At 29.6% G+C, this 23089-nt stretch overlaps 5 protein-coding genes across 5 annotated transcripts; 4 read left to right on the forward strand and 1 right to left on the reverse strand.

Moving 5' to 3' along the window:
• Positions 1-791: 791 nt before the first annotated feature.
• Phum_PHUM565780 (85 kDa calcium-independent phospholipase A2, putative) lies at positions 792-3979 on the reverse strand (the record flags this gene model as incomplete). Its single annotated transcript, XM_002431986.1, has 11 exons — positions 792-1138; positions 1227-1372; positions 1462-1647; positions 1730-1907; positions 1988-2120; positions 2209-2312; positions 2406-2551; positions 2627-2943; positions 3018-3209; positions 3299-3601; positions 3674-3979. 11 exons carry the CDS (start codon positions 3977-3979, stop codon positions 792-794), a joined length of 2358 nt encoding a protein of 785 aa, XP_002432031.1.
• Positions 3980-5035: 1056 nt separating this feature from the next.
• Positions 5036-7661, forward strand: Phum_PHUM565790 (DNA double-strand break repair Rad50 ATPase, putative; the record flags this gene model as incomplete). The annotated part of the gene is made up of 4 exons (XM_002431987.1): positions 5036-6140; positions 6205-6582; positions 6659-7334; positions 7415-7661. 4 exons carry the CDS (start codon positions 5036-5038, stop codon positions 7659-7661), a joined length of 2406 nt encoding a protein of 801 aa, XP_002432032.1.
• Positions 7662-8902: 1241 nt separating this feature from the next.
• On the forward strand, positions 8903-11755 carry Phum_PHUM565800 (uncharacterized protein; the record flags this gene model as incomplete). The annotated part of the gene is made up of 6 exons (XM_002431988.1): positions 8903-8927; positions 9123-9623; positions 9855-10012; positions 10073-10548; positions 10723-11371; positions 11696-11755. 6 exons carry the CDS (start codon positions 8903-8905, stop codon positions 11753-11755), a joined length of 1869 nt encoding a protein of 622 aa, XP_002432033.1.
• A 235-nt stretch (positions 11756-11990) lies between these two features.
• Positions 11991-13861, forward strand: Phum_PHUM565810 (uncharacterized protein; the record flags this gene model as incomplete). The annotated part of the gene is made up of 4 exons (XM_002431989.1): positions 11991-12340; positions 12420-12851; positions 12948-13061; positions 13159-13861. 4 exons carry the CDS (start codon positions 11991-11993, stop codon positions 13859-13861), a joined length of 1599 nt encoding a protein of 532 aa, XP_002432034.1.
• A 492-nt stretch (positions 13862-14353) lies between these two features.
• On the forward strand, positions 14354-18055 carry Phum_PHUM565820 (uncharacterized protein; the record flags this gene model as incomplete). Its single annotated transcript, XM_002431990.1, has 15 exons — positions 14354-14471; positions 14548-14671; positions 14742-15070; positions 15148-15241; positions 15317-15464; positions 15526-15698; positions 15784-16024; positions 16107-16207; positions 16324-16463; positions 16545-16666; positions 16745-16858; positions 16933-17057; positions 17317-17562; positions 17651-17777; positions 17843-18055. 15 exons carry the CDS (start codon positions 14354-14356, stop codon positions 18053-18055), a joined length of 2415 nt encoding a protein of 804 aa, XP_002432035.1.
• Between the last annotated feature and the right edge of the window lie 5034 nt (positions 18056-23089).

Genomic DNA, 23089 nt, shown 5'->3' on the forward strand with positions numbered 1-23089 from the left:
AAGTTTTCCGGAAATATTCCGCGTCGATCTTTTACGCGAACCGGAAGTTAAACATAAAAAAAGGATTTATTTTGGTCGTATTGATTTTTTTTTTTTTTCAAATGGAAAACTAAAAATAAATTTTTTAAAACGGATGAATAAATTTAAAATTTATTATTTGTTCGAAAAAAACATTTCACATGTCCTTTTTTCGCGGGTTTTTTTTAAAACGAATCCGCCATATTCTTTTTTCCCCGCTCCCGCCTCCTGCCTCCGCCCCTTTATCTTCCTCATTAAAATGTTTTTTCTTTTTCAAATCCCTCAATTCATTTCATTTAAATTAATTAATTACATAAATAATAACATAATTAATAACATTTTTTTTTTTTTTTTTTAAATAAAAATTCCGAGTATTTTCGAATAAAAAAAAAGAAAAACGGTTACAACGGATAATTCATCAAGTGGAGACATCTTTGGTTAAAATTTTGTACTACTTACATCCTAACCCTAAAATTTTTTATTATTTGTTTATTTCTTTCAATCGAACGAACGAAAACAAAACAAAAAAAAAAAAACGATTCGAAAAAATTAATAATAATAATAATAATTATAACGATAATATATATATACACGTATATATTTTGTACACGGGTTCCATTTCATTATTATTATTATTATTTGTTACACGTGTGTGCGTAGAATTGCGTAAATTTCTCTCTCTCTCTCTATTTCTATCTCTTTCTACAAACGATTACGACAATATAACAGATCCTTTTTCTATTCTTTTTCTATTTTTTTTTTTGGGGGTTAAACTAACTTAAATTTTTTAATATGTTGGCTAATTTTTTAATTTCATCCGTTTTTGAATGCATGTAAGCTTTCGTTTCCCAAAGCATGTTCGTTAGTATTTCGTTATTTTTTTCGTCCAATTCGACTTTTTGCGACAATTGCGGGGAATATCGATAGTAGGGGACTTTTGTCGAAAAACACCAAGAGCGAGCTCGATCCACGACTCTACCCTCGGCTTGAGTCGCTTGATCCGTCAATATGACTCCCATCGTCGTGACGCCGAAAACGAATTTTCCCGCGTCCCACAAACTCGACGGCCTGAATATGTCTACTTCTCCTTTCAAAGCTTCCACAGGCATTATACCCGTACCTGAAAAAAAAAAATCATAAAACTCCAAACTTTCTTACCAAAGGCAACGAGAGATAAAGTTTCCATTTGACGACGACATTAAATTTACCGAGTGATACGACGAGATTAACCCTTAGAATTTCTTCTTCCAACCCTACGGCCGTCAATGCCGCATTTAATTCTTCGATTTCCGTCAAAGCATCCAGGGTCGGGTTATTAGAAATTAATCCTCCATCTAAATATTTACCCGATGCTCTGAAAAAAGAAAAAAAAAAAAAAAATTAAAAAATTTTCCTTTTTTATTAACAACAACAAAAAAAAAAAAAAAAGGAACGAACACGTACCGGAAATACGTGGGAGCAGCACCCGTCGCTCGTGCAACTTTCCACAGATAATTTTCATGAGGAGGACTCGATTTGAAAAGGGGATCTCCGCAAGGGATGTTTAATATTTCAGAAGGGGATGCATAATTTCTAAATATGTGAAGATCCACCGGAAGATGATCAACGACGGTCGATGTTATCATTAATCTAAAAACAATTCAAAAATGTTATATTGATTGATTGATTGATTGATTATTATTTATATAAAAAAAAAAAAATAAAATCATACTTTGGATTTTTTATATTAGCCATTGTTGTGTATTTTCCAAACGTTTCTTTCAATAAATTTTCAAATTTTTCCGTGTCGTAAGGTCTCTTACCATAAAATGTATTATCCTTTAATTTAAAATACAAACACAAACAATCTATTAATGGCTTCTTTGTAGCCAAAGCCAAAGCTAAAATACCTGGAATAATAATAATGATAATAATAATTTTAACACAAAAAGAAAATTTTAAATATATTTGATGGATACACGTCACGAACCTCCCGTACTCGTTCCCGCTATCCAATCGAAACATTCTAAAATGGGACGATCCAAATATTTTTCTAATTCCATTAATATGACAATCAAAACTAAACCTCTTATCCCGCCTCCGTCTAAACACAACAATTTACCCTGGAAGACAAAACAAAATATATATGTATACAAAACATTGAGTAATTAAATTAAAATTAATTAATGGTAAATTACTTTTCTTAATTACCCCTTTTTTCTTTTCAACGTCTAATGTATGTAATGACAAAAGGGAATCTAAATAATCACGTGCGGGAAGGGAAACGGGCAAGAAAGATGCTGTTCCGGAAAAACCTGTGACGTAATTCAAAAACGATTCAAATTATTAATTTTTTTAACACTGATTGACATCATTCGAATAATTTGTTCTCTCTCTCTCTCTCTCACTTTCATCGTATTTGCATCCAATGTTGCATGATATTTGTGTGTCTGAGCATCTGGGAGCTCCTACTGAATGCAATACATATAAAATTCTCCTTCCTATTTCAGACTCACAATCGACAAGATGCCTCGGAGTACATCCATTATTATTTCTGCGATAATAATAATAATTAATTAATTTACAAAATTTTCTTAATTAGATGATACCATCAATCACAATTACTTACACATAACAAGTATCAGCTCCGAAAACTATCAAAGCTTTAACACAAGCTTCATTATTTTCTTGCACAGCCAAATGAAGCGGACTGTTACCATCCTTATCTCCGATATTACAATCTGCTCTGTAACTTAATAAAGTAACTAAACACTCTAGTCTGTTTCTCAAAACCATTATGTGTAAAGCAGTCCTCTGATCAAAATTTAAACTATTTATATCACAATTTTTGTTCACTAAAGCTTCTATAACTTCTCTTGAACATGCCCAATGAAGTGGAGTTCCGCCATTTTTAATATCGTCACCGTGTAACGTTTTGGGAAAATTCTAAAATTTGTAGAAATTTACACAAGTAAATAAATTACTCGATAAATAACTTTGGTATTAATTCAAATTATTACCTTTATGGGACCTACACAACCAGGAGTCAAAAGTGAAGACCTTCTTTCTATAACTGATATATTTACATCTGCTCCAGCTTCTAACAAAGCATGAACGCAATCTCTTTTGTCTGCATAGCAAGCGACATGAAGAGGAGTACGTCCTTCACCATTTCTGCTGTTAATTGTCATTATGGAATTTTCACAAAGCAGCTAAATCAAATAATAAAAGTTAATAATTAAAATCTCACTCTTAATAAAATATAAGAAAAAAAAAAAAAAAAAAACTTTTAAGTTAATACATTGATTATTTGTTTGTTTGTGATAGCAGCATAATGAAGAACAGAACAACCATCATTGTCGAAATGATTTAAAGATGCATCATTATTTAACAACGCTTGAACCATTCTTATATTTTGATCTTGAATAGCCAACTGAAGAGGCGACAACCCAGTCTCAGCTTCTTCGACATTAATAAATTCTTTTACTTTAGCATTCGATATTAAATCTGTAAGTCCTAAATGTACGGTGACGTGTGCAAGATTCCAACAAGGATGTTCAGATATCATATCACATATCTTTTGAATTTGTGCTGAATTATATAACTGTAATCAAACGTCATACGATATTAATTAAATTATTTATTTTATAGTATTTCAAGAGTACAAATTATTTACATCTTTTTTTATTGACACAATCGTGGGTAGTTTATCTTTATAAAGCAAAAATTTTCTCTGTGCAGTTTCGGAATCGATACATCGACAAAGGCTATATGCTTCCGTTAGCGATTCATTATAAGGTCGATGTAAAACTAATTCGTAATTATTTGATCTATTATTCGGCGTGTATAAAACTAATGAATCTTCTCTATTTTGAATGTGATGATGACTGTAATCCTGTTGAACGACATCCAAAACTTTGTTTGGATTTTCCATTGTCAATAAATTTTTTACATTCCATGACAGAACGTTAAACCAAGTCATTATTTAGATTGTATAATCACAGAACTGAAATTAAAAAGTTTTATCTTTGTAAATTATAGGTGGCGGTGACGTCGTGGGTTTTATCCCAATTGCGGCCATGTGAACCGCCAAAAACCTTTATTATTATTATTATTTAAAACATAATTTTTAATTTTATTAATTTTTTTTATTTACAATTTTGTTATTAGTGCGTAAGAAAAGTAAAAAAGAAAAAATCAAAATATTTGTAAAAAAAAAAAATGTGTTATTTTTATAAACTTATTTATAATATAAAAAATTTCTATTACAATTTATTCAATAACCAAAAAATCAACTGAACAAGTATAATTGTTTATTTTTTATTTATTTTTTTTTTTTTGCACAATTATTATGAAGACTGATTAATTTAATTAAATAATAATAATTTGTTATAACAAGCTACGAATAAATATACAGTACAAAACAAAACAAAACATTTTTTTCAAATAGTTCAGATAATGTTTTTTATATTATTTATATAAATGGAAAACGACCAGCCATGTAAAAAATTTGGTAGAAAAATAAAAATAAAATTAATTGATCCAAACGATCCTAATTCGTACGTATGCGAAATAATTGAGAATAACATAACGAAAAATTCAACGTATGTCTACGATGAAAGTCTCAAAACGAATAAAATTACTCAGGTTAGAAGAGATTTACAAATAAAAAATTATTTTCAAGTTTTGATGTCGAATGAAAATAAAAAAAAATTCGAGAAAAAATCAAAATATTTAACTGATAAAAAAAAAAAAATTAAAAATTACAATTATTCGAATAATGGGAATTTAGTTACCAATGGTATCAAAGACGAGGAGGATTGTGAAATTTTTTCTTCGGATGAGGAAATTATTTTTAAGGTATAATAATAATAATAATGATACATTTTCTTCCATTTATTTTTTTTTTATTTTAACTTTCATATTATTTTATTTTCAGCCTAGAAATAAATTAAAGACAAAAGAAAAAATTGATGATGTTAATGTTGTTGTAAATAAAAATAAAGACGATGAATCATTAAAAAAAGAAAATAGTGTCATGTGCAAGCCTCAACTTGACACAGGTTCAAATGATATTCAATTAGTCGATTATTTAACAAAATCAAATTCGAATATACTCATAGATTTATGCGATGGCTCGACAATCGAATCGAAACCTAAAAAAAATATAGAAAAACCGCTAACAGAAATCAATAGAATAGATAATGACAAAATTGAAAAAGTCAAAAATGATGGTAATGATGTTAAAATTGCACCATTGTTTTTATTCAAAGAAAAAAGAGCTTTAGATTTAGCTGCTAAAAAAGCTTCACATAATTTCCTTCACAGTAAAACGAATAATAATAATAATAATAGTGCTAAAAAATTTAATTCGAATAAAATAAATTTACCGATAAATTATTTCATTCCAACTTGTCACATTCAACAAAGGGATGATAGTATTTATTGGTCTGTTAGGAAAATTGATATAAATTTTAAAGAAAATTTTAGTCATGATTATTATTATTATTATCAATTTAATTGTGATAAAAAATTTCATATTAATTTTATTAAAGAAAATTTAGAGAATGTTGTCGAAAGTAATTACGACAGTTCTTATTCTTCTTCTTCTTCTGCTTCTTTTGGTGGAAAAAAAAAATATGATGAAATAAAAGCAAAATATCAACATTTAAATATTGAGAAAGTTATTGATGGTTTAAAATTAAAAAGTGATAAATATTTAAAGCTTGAAAAAGATTTAACGATAGCAAACGGTTTAAAAACATTGGATGGCAGTTTTGAATCGCTCAATTTACAATTTATTGATAAATACAAGCCATCAAGCTGTGAAATATTAGAAAATGAAAATGTTGTTAAAAAATTAAAAAATTGGTTGAAATCATGGAAAGATTTCGATGAAGAATTAAAATCTTTGGTTAAATCAAATAATAAAAATAAATGTAGTGAAAGTGATAGTGATTATGACGATTTTGACGACGACGACGACGATGATTTTTTTATTGGATCTGAAAAATTAAAACCTCCTCATAACGTGTGCCTGCTATCCGGACCTAACGGTTGTGGAAAAACTGCACTCGTGACTGCGCTAGCAGAAGAATTAGAATTTAACATAATAGAAGTTAATGCTTCATCTAAACGCACAGGTAAACCTTAAGCCGCCACTGAAAAATTTATCAGTATGAATATAAAATGTGTTTTTGTCTTCAGGTAAAAAAGTTTTAACGGATTTTCAAGAGGCAACACAATCACACAAAGTTCAACAACAGTTGTCGCAACAACCTCCCGGAAAAATGAATTCGAACAAAAATGTTAAAAAGGTTAAAAAGAGGGAACAAAACGGAAATGAAATATTAAAGGATTTAAAAATAAACGAGAGTAAAATATCACTTTTACTAATCGAAGATGCCGACATTGTTTTCGAAGAATACGACGAAGGTTTTTACTCGGCCGTTTCATCCCTTGTTCAAACTTCTAAAAGACCCTTCATTTTCGTTACGAACGATCCGACATGTTCTCATCTGGATAATTTTCGAACACAACAATGTTTGGTTCTCGAAATGAACCGGCCATCTTTTCACAAATCTTGTAAGTTTTAACTTTTTCCCAGTCGGTTTCGTGAAAACCGAAAAAAAAAAAAATTTAAAAACGATTGAAATTCCAGGTGCTTACATGGATGTCGTCTCTCACTTGGAAGGAATTCAAATCGATAAAAACATTCTGGAATATTTAATTAATTACAACGATTTCGATATGAGGAAAACATTACTGGATCTGGAATTTTGGAATAATTCGAACGACAAACATTTATTATTACGACTCAATCACGAATCGGATTTGGAACAGTTTTGGTGGAACTTATCCCGGTATTTAAGTACAAATGATGATAAAAATCCCTGTCGGCCATCTTATTTGAAACGGAAAAGAGGGAAGAGTGAAAAATCGAAAGATTCCGATGAATGCGATGAAAGTGTTAGGAAAAAATCTAAAATGAGTTTGGAAAACGGTTTGGAAAATTTCATATCAAATCAAACGTCGAAAGAATGTTTAAATGTCAGGATTTGGGAATTACTAGACGTGGCATCAACTTTAGATTTGATGGATTCGACGTGGGAAGAGAAAAATTTATTAGGAACGAATTACAGGCCGAAAGATAGTTTATCGCTCGAAGAAAAAACGGAGGAAAATTTTTCAAGTCGTCAAAGGCAAACGAGAAAAGACATAAATTATTATTTTTTAAAATTATCATCGGAAATCATGTCGAACGTGTCGAAATGTAATTTAAATGACGGAAGAGAAAATGATGGGGAATTTTTTTTCCCCGTTTGGGAAGACGTAAGGTTAGCATCGGGAGCGAAAGGGAAAAGGGTTTGATTGTTAAAAGAAAATATGTAACTTTTTTTTTATTTTCGATTTGCAGATTTCGGAAAAATCAAGAAGAAACGGAAAAAAACGTTTTAGATTTGATACCTGCGATGGAAAGGCACGATAGGAAAATCGTTCATTTGGATTATTTTCCAATAATAAGAAACATATTGAGGATGGAAAAAAATCGTCGGACACACAATTCGAAAAGGAAAAATAGATTTTATCATTATTTTAAAAATTCCGATATGATTGATTTGTCGAAAAGAGACATTGATAATACGTGTGCGGTTTTCAAATAAACAAACAAACAAACAAACAAACAAACGAACAAACAAAAAAAAAAAAAAAAAAAAAAAAAGAAAATCCGCGAACGCGAACGTGAAAATTTTCCGATTTTATTTAAATTCGTTATTGCGTCATCATCGACCCGCGAGAAGGAGAAAAATAGAAAAATTTTCCAGGATATTTTCCGGTGAGTTTAGTCGTTTTTTTATTATTATTATTTTTATATTATCAGTATTATCATTATTTCGTCATTCTTCTGCTTTTTCTTAATTTTTTATTTATGAAATGTGTAGAGAGAAAGAGAGAGAGGGGGGGTTTTTGTATGTATGTATGCATCATTTCTTGACAATAATATTTGGAAAAAGACGGGAAAGGGGAAAAATCGTTTTGTAAATCGATATAGTTCAATGAACTATGTTAAAACACGAGGGAATAATAATAATAATAATGATAATAATAACCACGCCCGGGAGACGAACGGACGAACGGAGGGACATTGATTTTCTTATTGTTTCGTGAAAAATCGATAGAAGAAAATTTTTATTTTTTTAATTATGGATTCTCCATATTTATATCGATTCGAACCAAAAAAAAGATTTTTGAATCTTAAGGTATTGTAAAGAGAAAAAAAAAATGGCGGTTGTTTGATATAGAAGAAGCATTGGAGACCACCATTTTGTGTCATTCGCGTTACCCGGTGAAGTTTTTTACCTTCGACTTTTATTTAATCAATGAAAATGTATAAAAATATTTTGTGTGTTTTTTAATTTGGACTCTAAGAAAATGATTTTACTTCATGAATAACTTATGAATAAAATAGATTTTTTTATATTTTTTCTTTTTTGTTTTTTTTTTTGAATCGAACGTTTACTAGCACGAAAATTTTTTTTCGAAAAGAAAGAAAATTTTAAGTAGGAAGGGAAAAGGCGGGGGGGGATGTGGTGGTGGGGAGGAAAACATAGGGAAAATTCAGTTAATTTTTTGTACGCGATACGTTAAAAGGTTTTTTTTTCTTTTTTTGTTAATTTTTGTTGGGGTTTTTCCGCGCGAAAAAAAAAATATGTCGATGATAAAAAATAAATAATTTCGATTGTAATAAATGTTAGAATCAAGCAAAACGTTGAGTTTGGTGGAACAAAAAAGATTACAATGGGCCAAAGAAAGAGGTAGTAATAATAATAATAATAATAATAATCGTTTGAGGTTTTTTTTTTTTTCTCGATGTCGTTTTGAGATTTTTTTGTTTTTAGAGGAAATGATCGGACTTTACGGATTATGGGGTAGACCGAAAAATGACGAACAAACTTATTTTTACAACAGGAATAATTTATTACCACCGATTTCGTTAAAAAATAGAGGAGAAGAAGAAGAAGAAGAAGAAGGAAAAAAGGGTTTGAGACGAGAGGAAGAATCCGAAACTTCGGGATATTTAAGCGATTCACCGAAATTATTTAAAAAATTGGAAAATTTTCAAGATAATGAAAGTTTATTCGCGGAAACGATTGACGAAGAGGAAAAAATACAAAAAAATTACTGGAGTGACGTCGATAAAACCGATAATTCATGGACGGATGACAACATGTATAAATATCATAAAGATAATAATTGGATTCAGGAGGATAACGAGAGTTCCTTGCAAAATACAAGACTCTATCGGAACAGGAATAGAAATTATTGGCAGGGAACACCGGAAAGCGTTTCCTCCGACGACGGAAATCGTTTAAGATGGGGAGATCGCGGAATCGGTATCGGTCACTTGTGGGAACCCGTCGTCAATCGACCCGATTGTCGCCTTCCTCTCGTAAACGATCATTATCGTCCCGCTCCAAAATGGGTCGAAAAGGGTTTGAAAAATTACGACGGCAGTACGAAAGCGGAAGTTTTAATTATAAGTCATCCGGACGACGAATACAAACCTCAAAAAAATTATATTTTGGGTCAAAATGCTCCCATACCCCTCGATGTCATGGAAGAACGTGAGAGAAAACGTAAAAAAGCATTGGAACATCAAAACGCGATCAAAAAACAATTGGAAGAAAGGGAGTTGAAAAGGAAGCAAGAAAGGGAAAGGAGGATAAGGGAAGAAAAATTGGAAGAAGAGAGAATTAAAAAAGAACAGGAAATCGAAAGGCAGAGATTCGAAGCCGAGCAAAAGAAAATCAAAGAAAAGGAAGAATTCGATAGGAAAAGAGAGGAAGTCATGAAAGAGGCCATAGAATTGGCGGAAAAACGTGCGAGAGAGGATAAGAAAAGAAGTAAAAGGCACGCGGTCGAAAATAACGCGGAAAAGAAAAATATTTCGGTCAACAGTGACAAGGTTAAAAAATTAGAAAAAGTGATGCAACCGACGGATGCCGTGCTCAACGTGTCTCAAAGAAAACAACAGCAGCAGCAGCAGCAGCAAAATCAAAAAAAATATAAAAAGCTCAACGATGTTAACGACAGCAACGGGGGAAAAGAACAAGAGAAAATATTAAAAGATTCATCGAGTCAATTCGAAGACATTCAACTCGCGAACAGTTTTCAACTACTCAACATGAACGGACTTCCCGTCGACGGTGGTTTGGCTCTCATGTTGGATAACACGACAACGCAAGACAACGGTTTTCTACTTCCTCCGGACGGAGTTCAATTGGCTTTATTGATGTCACCGAGAAACACGAGCACGACGACGAACAGAGTCATATCTTTGACACCCTCGGTGTCGGAATCCGTTCAGACGGAAGAAAAAACTTTGACGCCTAGTAAATATCGAATAAGTCAAAGATTGAAATACACGCCGAGTAATAAATCGACACAAACGGATTTCGGACGATTATCGATATGGCCTGGATCGGCTGGAAAAAGGAGGAGGTTGAGCATGAGATGCGGTGGAAAAACAGGGAACGGAACGAATTCAAAGTAAGTCAGAATTTGCATGCTATTATTATCCTTTCCGGTAAATTTTTCTTTCTGGAAAAGTTGGAGAACATGAAAACTTTTATTCATTTGAATGAATGAATAATGTATTGCGAACTTATCGAGACCCTCCCCTCCCTCCCCCCTTTATCAATTTCACCGGAATTTTTCTTGTAGGGTCATCAACCTTGATAGACACAAACAGGGGAGATATTTCATTCCGACTAAATACAGATCGAAAGGGCCCAGAATGAGTTTGGAAGATAGGCCGAAATGGGGAATCAATCGTCCAGCCATTGAATATAAAAAACAAAGCGAAAAAGATCCCTATTATCAGAAAAGATTAAAACAAAGGCTTAAAAATATCGGACGGGATGCTACGTCATCATCAGATCAAACGATTAAAAACGAAGACGTGACGAAAAATGACGAAAAAGAATTACAATCGGTTGCAAGATTACTCGAATTACCCATAGAAATGAGAAACAACACCGAAGAAGAGGAAGAGGAAGAAGGAAGAAAAACGGAAATAATATTGAGAAACGGTTTTAGAATGAATTCGAATCTTTCGAGTCCCGTTTTCGTACCGATAGATAATAGAATCAAATCGACGGATTTCAAATTCGATAAATCTAATAAATACGCCGTGGAATCAGAAAAAATTTTTCAAAGAAGGATCGTTAAACGGGAAATGATAACGGACGAAGAAGTGGAGGAAGAAGACACGACGGAAGTAGAAAATGAAAAAATATCCGATTCCGACACTGGAAATTTTCTCAACGATTTACAATTGGAAGCAATACAGAAAATAACGGATTTGCGCGAGGTATTTTATGCATGCGGTCGTTTATCGATTTATCGATATATCGATTTTATAATTATCGATATTTAAAATCGATTATTTTCTTTATGGAATTTATGACGTGTCGGATTTTGTTTGACTCAGCGAGACCTCAATATTTTTTCCATTTTGCGTACTTAACATCGAACCACGTTATTATTTACCACGTGACATTTTCTCTCTCTCTCTCTCACACACACACTGACTAATTACACGGCATTATATGATGATAATGATGATTATGATGAGGGAAAATAAGGAAAATTAAAAATTTTTTTATTTGTTTTTCAGGGTTTGAAAAATCTTCAGAAGGATTATTCAAATTCCAGGAGCACGACACCATTTTCCGAGAAAAGCGTAGAAAAATAAATTATTATTATTATTATTATTATTATTATTATTATTTGTTTGTTTCTTCGGAAGATGTTTATGGCTTTTTTATTAATATTTATATTTATAGTTTGCAAAAGTATTTTAATGACTTATTACAGATTACGTGACGCGAATAAAAGACTGGAAAATAAGAATAAAAAAATTTAAATTTTAAAAAAATTTGGTTTTTGTTTTATTTATGTAAAGGAGGGGAGGGGGAGGGGGAGGAAAAATGATAAAATTAGATGATTTTCTATCGAAAAAAAAAGAACCGGCGCAAGTATTAGATTTGTCAAAAGTAAAAATAACATCGAAAGAAGAATTTAAAAAATATTACGATAAAATACCGGATTCGAAAGTGAAAGCGGAAAAAATAACGGGGGGCGACCAAATAAAAATAAAAGAAAAAGATTTTACGTTTACGAGTGAGAAAAAAAGTGTAAAAGAATGGTCGTATCCGGATCCAATGCCACCGGATATGAAAGGAGTCGATTTAAAGGATTTATGTCCGATAAATATCGATTGGAAAATGTTAACAACGGTTAGACCGAAAACGAAAATGGACGAAGACATGTTTTCGAGGTTATTATAAAATGATATGCTCTAAAAGGGAATACGACATGTTATAACTCCAAATCATTTTTTTTTTTTTTTTTGTTAGGTTGGTACAACTTGGTAAACTAGATTTAAAATATCAACAAAATTTACAAAGGGAAAAAATGACGGATTGGATTAGAAAAACGAAAAATCCTAAATCGAGCATCGTCGAAATCCGCGTCGTGAGTTGTAAAGAATGCGGCGAAGATTTTTGCGATTCTTCACTTTGTACAAAATTAACATACGAAAATTTTTTCCGACCTCAACCGAGCACGAGCGGAAACGTGTCGTCGTCTGCTAGACAATTAACATCCGAATCTCAAGATGGGAAATCAAAGAAAAAAAGAAAAAAAAGGAAAAAGGGAAAAGGAGGAGGAGGAGGAGGAAAAAGGGGAAAAAGGAAAAAAGACAAAACGATGAGTCAAATTAAAAATAGATTTAAAAAAAGTATTTTCAATAGACCGATAAGTAAAGGATGCACTAGAGAACATTCAAAGTATGATAATAATAATAAAACGTTTCCACCATTTTGTTTTTTTTAAACTCAAATAATTTATATAATTTATAGAAAAAATATGGAAGTGTTCGAAAGGAAATTTGGAATGAGAGCAATCAATTCGACTAGGAGTATGTCGTACGAAAGAAAATCAATTCATCATTCACTTCCGAAAAGGTCAAAAAGTGCACCGAGAACGTTTTTCGACAGGTCAGAGAGGTCACTAACCCAAAATTATTAATTGCAACAAGACGATTAATTAACGTCAATCAATCAACGATCGTATTGTTGTTGTTGTTGTTTTCAGTGATTTATCAGATTCCGAATTTAAACGTCACGAATGCATAAGCGATTCCGGTCCGACAAATACGGATTATTCAACGCAATCCGATTCGGAAAGTCCGGATACGAATAATAATAAGAAATTTTTCAAAAATAATTTGATGCTATCGGGAAGAAGAAAATTACTTTCGGCGAGAGTTAGTTTTGTCGAAGAAAGAACAAATCGAACGAGACGAGAATCGAGAATCGAATCGTCGCGAAATAAATTCATACGTCCCTGTCATTTGTGTAAATGTGAGGGGAGGAGAAGAATAAGAAGAAGTGGAAATGAGGAAAAAGGGAAAAATTATTATTATTATTACACGGATAAAAGACCGTCGCCGAGTTCGACAACTTCCGGTTGTTCGAGATCTATATCGAAATCACCCGAAAAACCCCCGCCACCGTCGTCGCCACCGTCGCCACCACCTTCGAATCCACGTCCTTCGACTATACAAATACAATTTGATGATGTATATTGGGAAAAATCTCGAGTACAATTTCCGAAAAAAATGATACTACCCGTACCGTTAAAAAATAAAGGGAAAAAGTGTCAAAAATCACCGGAAGTTGATGATGCTAATGATGATGATGATGATGATGATGATAATGATATTATAGCATGGGAAAAATCAAAAAAAAATTCAAATTTTTTAAAGGGGGAAGGTTTACTTAAACCTAAAAAATAAAATTTTTACCCAAAGAAAAAACAAACAAACAAACAAACAAGATTGGAAATGTGTGTGTGTGTGTGTGAGTGCGTGTTTGTCGCGTTTGTCGTCATCTCCTATAAAATAAAATACGTCAGTCAGTCAGTCAGTCAATCAATCATTTTAATTAATTTGTATTTTTTTAAAGTGAAATAAATAATTATTATCACGTAAACTTATTCGTTTTTTTTTTTTTTTTATTTCATTGTCAATTCGATAAAATCCTGTTAAAAATAATAAAATGTCGATTCCAGAAATTCGAAAAAACAGGAAGTGACGTTACCGAGTGGCACGTATAGTAATAATAATAATTATAATCGATTTAACTTTTATTATTTAATCGATAATTTTGTCATGACTACAACGTATCGGTTTTGAATGCATTTTATATTTTTTATTTTTACGAAAGTTTATTAATTATTATTATTATTATTATTATTATTATTATTAATTGAAAATATATAATTTAAGATGTCTTATAAAACTTATAATTTATTATGGGGAGAAGCACAAAGAACATTAGATGATGCACTTCAAATAGATACAATAATACAAACGGAAAAATTACAAAGGGAAGAAGCTTTACAAGGTTGGTAAATTATTATTATTATTATTATTATTACCACGGTAATATAGGGGTAATATTTTATTTATTATAATTACAGCCGTAAGCGAATTATACGTTAAATATATAGTAATAGTTAAAAAATTAGATCAATGTTACGATCAAATGTTACAACCACAAAAACGATTAATCATACGAAAAGTATTGGATGCGACAATCGGAAGGTAATTTTCCGGATTTTCCGGGTAATAAAATTTATTTTTTTTTTTTAAATTTGAATTTTTTTCGTTTGAGGGTTTTGGAAATGAAACAAGAATTGGTAAATCTCGACATGTCGGAATTTAGTTATTTCGATGGGATTTTAACGGAAATGAATTTACTACCCCAAGACGTAGAAATCGGAGTCCCGAAATATTACAAGAGAGAAAGGGAAAATGAAATAAGGGAGAAAAAAAAAACAATGGATGACATATTGAAAAAATTAGGATATTTAGATGAAGAAGAACCGGAAAAGGAAATGTCGTTGGAAAATGCGATACGATTGATTCAGGTACACGAAAGAGCGAGACAAGGAAGATTAAGATTTCAATTTATGAAAGAAATAAAAATGCTCAAAGAAAAAAGTAATTGGGAGAAGACATTTTGGTTTTTTCCGCTGTTTTTAAAATTTTCCAATTTTAAAATTTGTTCGGTGTTTTAGGTAAACCTGAAGCATTTGGTGGATCGCAAGCGAGTTCTAATTTTGCTGCTGCTATAAGAATACAAAAAACATGGAGAGGCTACATCGAAAGAAGGTTTGAAAATTTAAAGAAAAATTTTCTTTTACTTTAAATAATAATAATAATAATAATAATAATAATGATTTATAGAAAAATTTTCCGTAAAAAAATGGAAGAAATGTTATTGATCGGTATGGTTCATCCGAGTTTCGTATCAAGGGAAGAAAGGAAAAAAGCAGAAGAAATAGAAAAAATAAGAAGGAAATTACAAGATGAATATCAAAAGGATTACGAAAAGGTTGTTTTCTATTAAACGTTTATAGGATTTAAGGATTTAAGGTTTTCATTTAATATTTCAGCTTAACGAAATAGAAAAAGAATCGTGTAGGAAGAGAAAAGAAGGGAAATTAATCGAGGACATGATTGATGAAATAAGAAGTTGGTACATGCATGTTAAAAATCAAACAGGAAAATTTCCAGAAATTCCTTCGGATGATTCCGGTGGTTCGGCATTGATTTTTCGTTCGAGCAGGTAAAATTTCTTTTATTTTTCCGCCGCCCCCCCCCCTCCACCCCCAAACGGTCAAAATTTTTGAAATAATTTTTTGTAATAAAAGTCGTCAAGGTACCGAAACGTCATTGAGTAAATCCACCGGAGGTTCAAGCGAAAGAAGTAAAAAAAGCAGAACGAAAGAAGATACGAATAAGAAAAAAATGATGGAAGAAGATGATGAAGGTTTTAAAATATCACCATCGAATTTTCTACAGGAATTATTAAATTCTAAAATGGAATTCGATTTGTTTTGGAATGAAAAATTAAACGATACGGATGAACGACCGTACCTCGATATGATTAAGGTAACGAATTGGATGATATTTGCCATAGGTATATCATACCTGTACCTTTTTTTTTTTTTTTTTTTTTTTTTTGCGTGTTTAGGCCGAAAACGAAGCAGAAGTTGAAAAAGAATTACGTAAAATGGTCGATGCGATGATGAGAGAAGAATTAGAAATTCTACAAGCTGCTTTAGATCGTGATAGGTATTAATAATAATAATAATAATTTTTTCGTTAATATTTTATTGCTTTCTTAGCCCCCCGCCCCCCGCCGCCCCCCCCCCCGATAAAGAAACTCATAATCGTTTTTTTTTTTTTAGAGCTAAAAAAGGTAAAAAGAGCAAACGTGTAAATAAAAAAAAGGGTAAAAGAACAGGTAAAAAAAGTAAAAAGAAAAAAGAAAAAGATTTAACACCGGATAGAACGTTAGAATCACTTTTCGAAGAACTCATAACGAACGGTTAATAATAATAATAATAATAATAATAATTTTTTGTACCTTTCGATTCGAAACCTAAATTTTTTTCCGATTCGTTTTAAGGTATAATAAAAAAATATCCGGAAACATTGATAACGGATTTCAAAGGTGAAAAATCATTTGCTAATTTTGATTTACGTCATAGTGGAAAAGATCCACTTCCGGCATTGGGTGACATACGTCAGGTTCGTTCGTACCTGTTTGTTTTTTGTTTGTTTGTAAAGCCTTTAAAAAAAAGGATTTTCTCATTTTTTTTTAAAAAGGTCATAACGGAATATTGCATACTACCACTCGGATCGAAAATCATACATCAAAATTCACCCTTCATAAGATCACTTTTAATAGCTGGACCACGTGGAAGTGGTAAAAATATGTTGGTAAAGAAAAAGAAAAAAATCAATTATGAGAAAGAAAATGAGAAAATTTATATACTCTATGATAATTTCGACAGGTTCATGCAATATGTACAGAAGTGGGAGCCATTTTATTCGATTTAAGTCCTGCTAACATTGTTGGAAAATATCCTGGTAAATCGGGATTGATCATGTTAATGCATCTCGTTAGTAAGGTTGCAAGGTAAACAAGGACAGAAGGATATTTTCTCGTAAATTCCGACCTAAACCCCTAAACGCGCAATACGCAATACGATATTATTATTATCAATCTATTAATTTTTTTTTTTTTGACGTCATATAAATAAAAGGCCACGAAACGTTGCTGCGGCTCGAATTCGCGAAATCAAATCAATAATTGATAAATTATTGACCTTTTTATTATAATAATTGCTTTTGATTTTAATTTTTATGTAATGTGCGCAACAAATATTATCCAATAGGCTCATGCAACCGGCTGTTATATACATGAACGGTGCGGAAAAACCATTTATGAAAAAAGTACCAAAAACGGATAAAACTGATCCGAAAAGATTAAAAAAGGATTTACCGAGATTAGTTAAAAGTTTTTGTTCGGAGGATCAAATTATGTTAATCGGAGTATCGAACACGCCGTGGGAATGCGATCAAAAAGCATTGCAACAAACATACAATAAATTTATTTTCATACCAAAACCTGATTATTCTAGGTACGTTTTCCTCCCTCTCCCCTCCTCCCCTCTCCCTTTCATAGTTATAATAATAATATTTATGACTTACCCGTTTTTTGAATTTCAGTTTGAATAACATATACATGGAACTTTTCTTTAATTATTCCGGTGTTAGTCGTCAATTTGATGTTGGAGCCATGGCAAAATTATCCGATGGTTACACGGTTGGATCTATTATAGAAAGCGTAAAAGAAGTTAGTAGTTCGTCATGTAAATCTCCTTCTGCTAAAACAAACAATAAAATAAATATTTTACACAGGTTATGTCTTGCAAAAGAGTTCTTCAACTTGTCGTACAACCTTTAACACACTACGAAATAATAAATGCGTTAAGTAAAAGACAACCCATATATAAAGAAGAAGAGGAAGCTTTTTTACAATGGTATTCGAAAACACCGATAGCTCGGAAAAAATATAAATATTTAGAAATGTTACGGGAAGAAGAAATAAACATGCAAAAAAATCAAAATTGATAATAATAATAATGATGATAATTATGTTAATTTCAAATTTTTGAATTTTCCCGCGAAAACTTTTAAATAATTTTTGTTACGTAATAATAAAATCTATATTCTTTCGATAATATTTATTTGATTTGCCGAACGGATTGCCACATTTAATAAATAATTACGTAATAATAATAATAATAATAAAACACGCGTTGTTCGCGAGGCCCGGCCGGGGCCGTATGCAATTTAACATTCTAATCAAAAAAAAAAAAAAAAAAAAAAAAAAAGGTTCAATGCCATAGCAAGCAAAAATTTTCAAGGTCTTTACATTTAATTATTATTACTTATTATTTATTAATAAATGATTTTTTTTAAAAAAAAATATTAATAAAACAATATTATTATTAATTATTTATTTATTTATTTAAAAACTTTTCCTATATTAATAATAATAATAATAATAATTTATTATGTTTGTTTTTATGTACGTACGCACGCATATAAATATAAATATATATATATATATATATATATATGTAAATAGATATATAAATAATTAAAAATAAATTAAATACATTTTCTTATAAATTATTATATGTAAGAGAGAGAGAGAGAGAGATAGAGATAGAGACAAACTTAAAATTATTTTTCTTAATATATACATATACATATACAAAATATATCATATATAATACAAACAAAAATATTATTAATAAAATTCTTATTATTAAGTTTAAAGAGCTTACCTAGAAAAAAAAAAAAAAAAAAATAATACAAAAAATAAAGTAAATAATATCAACAACGTTAATGTGTGTGTGTATACGTGTGGTTTTTTCCTTTTGTTTTAATATAACTTAATTATTATTATTATTAATATTATTAAAAATAATTTACGCGTCGAAAACGAAATCTAAAAAATTTTCCAATGCCATTCTTAGTACAATGTGAAAAATAGACGTTCCATGATGTTGTGCCATTAATATTCTCATAAGTATATATGAAACATCCAATATGCTAATAAAAGCATTTTCCCAACTCGATGACATTTTCCACATTTATCCAAATAATATATTTCTTTTTCATTTATCTCTGTAAATCACATTTTTTATTTATTTATTTATTTATTTACCTATTAATTTTTTTTATTTAAATAATAATAATAATAATAATAATAATAATAATGATGATGAAAATTTAAAATGAAGGAGATGATGTTGTCAAGTTGATAATTGATCAGGTCAGTTATATAAATATATATTAAATGACCTTAACGACTTTTAAGCTTTTTTTTAACGATAGAAAAAATCGACCCGATATACATATTTTAATAATAATAATAATAATAATAATAATAATAATAATAATAATAATCTCTTGCATAATCATTAAACAATAATAATAATAATAATAATAATAATAATTGAAATCGGTAAAAAAAAATTTATGTGACGCGTAATAATCACGCGAGATTATTTATTTACGCACAATTTTTTATTAATTTTTTGATAACGTACGTAAAAAAAAAAAAAAAAAAAACAAATTTATAATAATAATAATAATAATAAATATATATTAACACGTACCTCTTTAGATAATATATAAATAAATAAAAAAAAAAATACGAAGAAAAGGTATTAGAAAATAGGGGAGGCGGGAAGGGGGAGAGAGAGAGAGGAAAAAAATCATCAATTCAAAAATAAAAATTATGCATGAATGTTTCAAAACCTAAAAAAAAAAGTGATATGGCGTAATTTCCTCTAAAATGTTCTTTTATGACTTCGTATATTATATTGACGAATAATAATATCAATTCGTTCATTTCATTTCATTAATAATAATAATAATAATATTAGTAAAAAATATTAATAATAATAATATTTACAAAAAAAAAAAAAAAATATCATGTGTTAATATACTTTTGCATAAACACATATATATATATATATAAATATAAATACGTTCCGATTGTGAATATTAAATAATAATAATAATAATAATAATAACAAATTTCATAGAGGAAGAAAAAAAAATTATTATTATTATTATTACTTCTAATACTACTACCACTTTTTATAAATTTTTTGTTTGTATTTAATTTGCTAATTAATGGAGGCTTTGAATTGAATTTTGAAAAACAAACAAAACTTACTCTGTGGTAAGGTATTGATAAACCATAATAATAATAATAATAATGTCGTGTTTAAGAGTGACCATAATAATAATAATAAAACTATGAAAAGGTAATCCTCAAAGGTCGTCAAGATGATATGTCCCGATTTTGTCAATCGCAGTCGGAAACTATCGATCATTTAATTTCCGGTTGTCCTATACTGGCAAAACATGATGCACCTATAGTGGCACAATAAAATTTGTCCTAACCTCCATTGGAATATATGCCGAAAATATGGAATGGATGGATTACCCAAGGAGTGGTACAACCACATTCCAACCCCGGTTACGACAGTAGGTCCATGCACAGTTCTGTATGATCAACAAATCCTCACTGACAGAACTGTGTGCCAGCCAACAAACCGGATATCATCCTGAGGGATAAAATGGTGTAAGCTAATTGAAGCATCCGTACCGGCGGAAAAAAACACCAGAAAGCCAAAGAAGCAGACAAAAGACTGAAATAGCCAGGATATGGGGAGTAAGAACAGAAACGATTCCGGTCATCGTGGGAGCATCACTGGGAGGTAAGCCACAGTCAATAAAAAGAAATTTAAAGAAGAAGAAACCATCCAGGAAATCGCACTATGTGGTACGACCCACATTCTTGGGAAAATACTCAATAAATAGCACCAACGAAATTCGAGCATTTATCCCTAAGGAATCGTCAGGTAGAAACCTGAAATAAATGAACTTAAAAACCCAATAAATAAAAACAATAATGAAATTCGATTTCGATAATAATAATAATAATAATAATAATAATAAATCATGCGTGCGTGCGTGCGTGCGTGCGTGCGTGTGCGTGTACGATTACAATTATTTTATAATAACCGCCAAAATTTTTTTTTTAGGGCAGTAGGTAATCAATCGTTTATCATAACAATATATCCTATTCTTTTTCCACCATTATTATTATTATCATTATCATTGTTTTACAATATAAACAATTATCGAAATTTAAATAATTAATAATAATAATAATTTGTTACATTAAAATTTTTTGTGTGTGTGTGTGTGTGTAAATGATAATCGCCCCCCCCCATTGTTTTTTTTTACAACCCCTCCCCCTTTATCACATTTTTATTGTTTTTTTTTTTTTTTTTTTAAATTCAATACGTCGACCTGAAATCCATACCTAATCTATTTCCCATACCTAATTTATATCAAATTTTTATTATTATTATTATTTAAATTTAAAAAAAAAAAAAAAAACGCATATGCATTTTAACGTAATTATTTTTGCACCTGTAATAATAATAATAATAAATATAATAATAATAATAATAATAATAATAAATTAAGACAAACATTACTGACATTGACCTAACTACTATTAGTATCGATTGTATAATAATTAAACATTTTTCGTTTTCGTTTGTTGTTGTTGTTGTTGTCAAAAATTATTACGTACGTACGTAAAAATGAATTTAATTAATTTCAATTTAAATTTTTTGAATTAGTTAAAAAAAAAAAAATTTCATTAATGGCGAATCGTAAACGAATAAAAGTTCAGGAAAGCAAAAGTTTTTTTTTTTTTTTTTTTTTTTTTTTTTGCAAAATCCGAATTTGCGTCATTTAAATTATGGAAATTATTCAAAGATTTTTTTTTTTTTTAAAAAGTTAAAACAAAGAAAATGGACGCCATTTTGAATATCGTTTTTTTAACGAACGGATTTAAATCGAGTCAAAAAAAAAAAAAAAAAAAAACCGTCATCATCCATCGATTTCATATTATTATTTCATAAAAAAAATCCGTTAATTTTTCATTTAAATAAAATATTGATAATATACGTGAATGATGTCGGTTTAGCAGACGATTTTAGTAGACGTGCGCAGTTTTTTTTTTTTTTTTTTTTAAACGTACCTGTTTGCCATTTTTAGTCGCAGTCTTGATTTTGCTTTATTCGCGATTTAACCGTTGATATTGACGTCATCACAACACAACGACGAACGCCATTGTTTTTTATTTTTTCTTCTCTTTTTTTTTAACTTTCGCGTTTCGTTATTGTTTTGGTTGTTGTTTTGGTTGTTGTTGTTGTTGTTGTTTATGATTTGAATTTATTCATTCGATGACGGTCGAAAGTTTTTTCGTAAACCTTTAAAATAAAAAAAAGTGAATGTTATTATTATTATTATTTTTTTTTTTTTAAATAAATAAATATTAAATTAATTAAGGTGAGTTTTAAGCATTGTTTTATTATTATTATTTCTGTTTTTTTTTTTTTTCGTTAATTATTCAATAAAAAATAATTGAATTTATCATCATTATCTTTATTATTAATAATAATAATTAATTAATTAAAGTTTTTAATAAACAAATTCAGTACGAAACGTTTTGTTTTGTTTGTTTTTTTTTTCTTAAGTTGGCACTTTTGATTTTTTTTTTTTTAAATTTAATATATAAAACTTACACGTCAGGGTAACGTAAAAAAAAAATTTTTCGTAAATTAATTTATTTTAAAATTTGGCCAATTTCCCGCCATTTTTTCCTTATTATTATTATTATTATTTCATTTACGTAATAATATATTTAACGATTGATTAATTATTAATAATAATTACGTAATAATCGATCATCGACATTTTAATAAAAAAAAAAAAAAATTAATTTTTGTGTAAATTTTTGAAGACATGTTTTTTTCTGTCAGTTTCGTTAAGCCTTTTAATGACACCGGTGAGTATGACGTCATCGAATTAAATTAAAATTTTTTTTTCTTTTTACAAACGATCGTTTGTAATGGACTCGTAATGATTTTAAAAAAATTGATGAAAAATTACAAGAAGAAAATTTTAAATTTTCAATTTTTTTTTCCAAAAAAATTCTTTTTGCTGACGTAAACAATCGATAAATATCTCAGAAATATATATTTTTTTTTTTTGTAAAAA

This window comes from Pediculus humanus, genomic scaffold, assembly GCF_000006295.1.
Source record: "Pediculus humanus corporis 1103172108299 genomic scaffold, whole genome shotgun sequence".
NCBI classification, from domain to species: Eukaryota; Metazoa; Arthropoda; class Insecta; order Psocodea; family Pediculidae; genus Pediculus; species Pediculus humanus.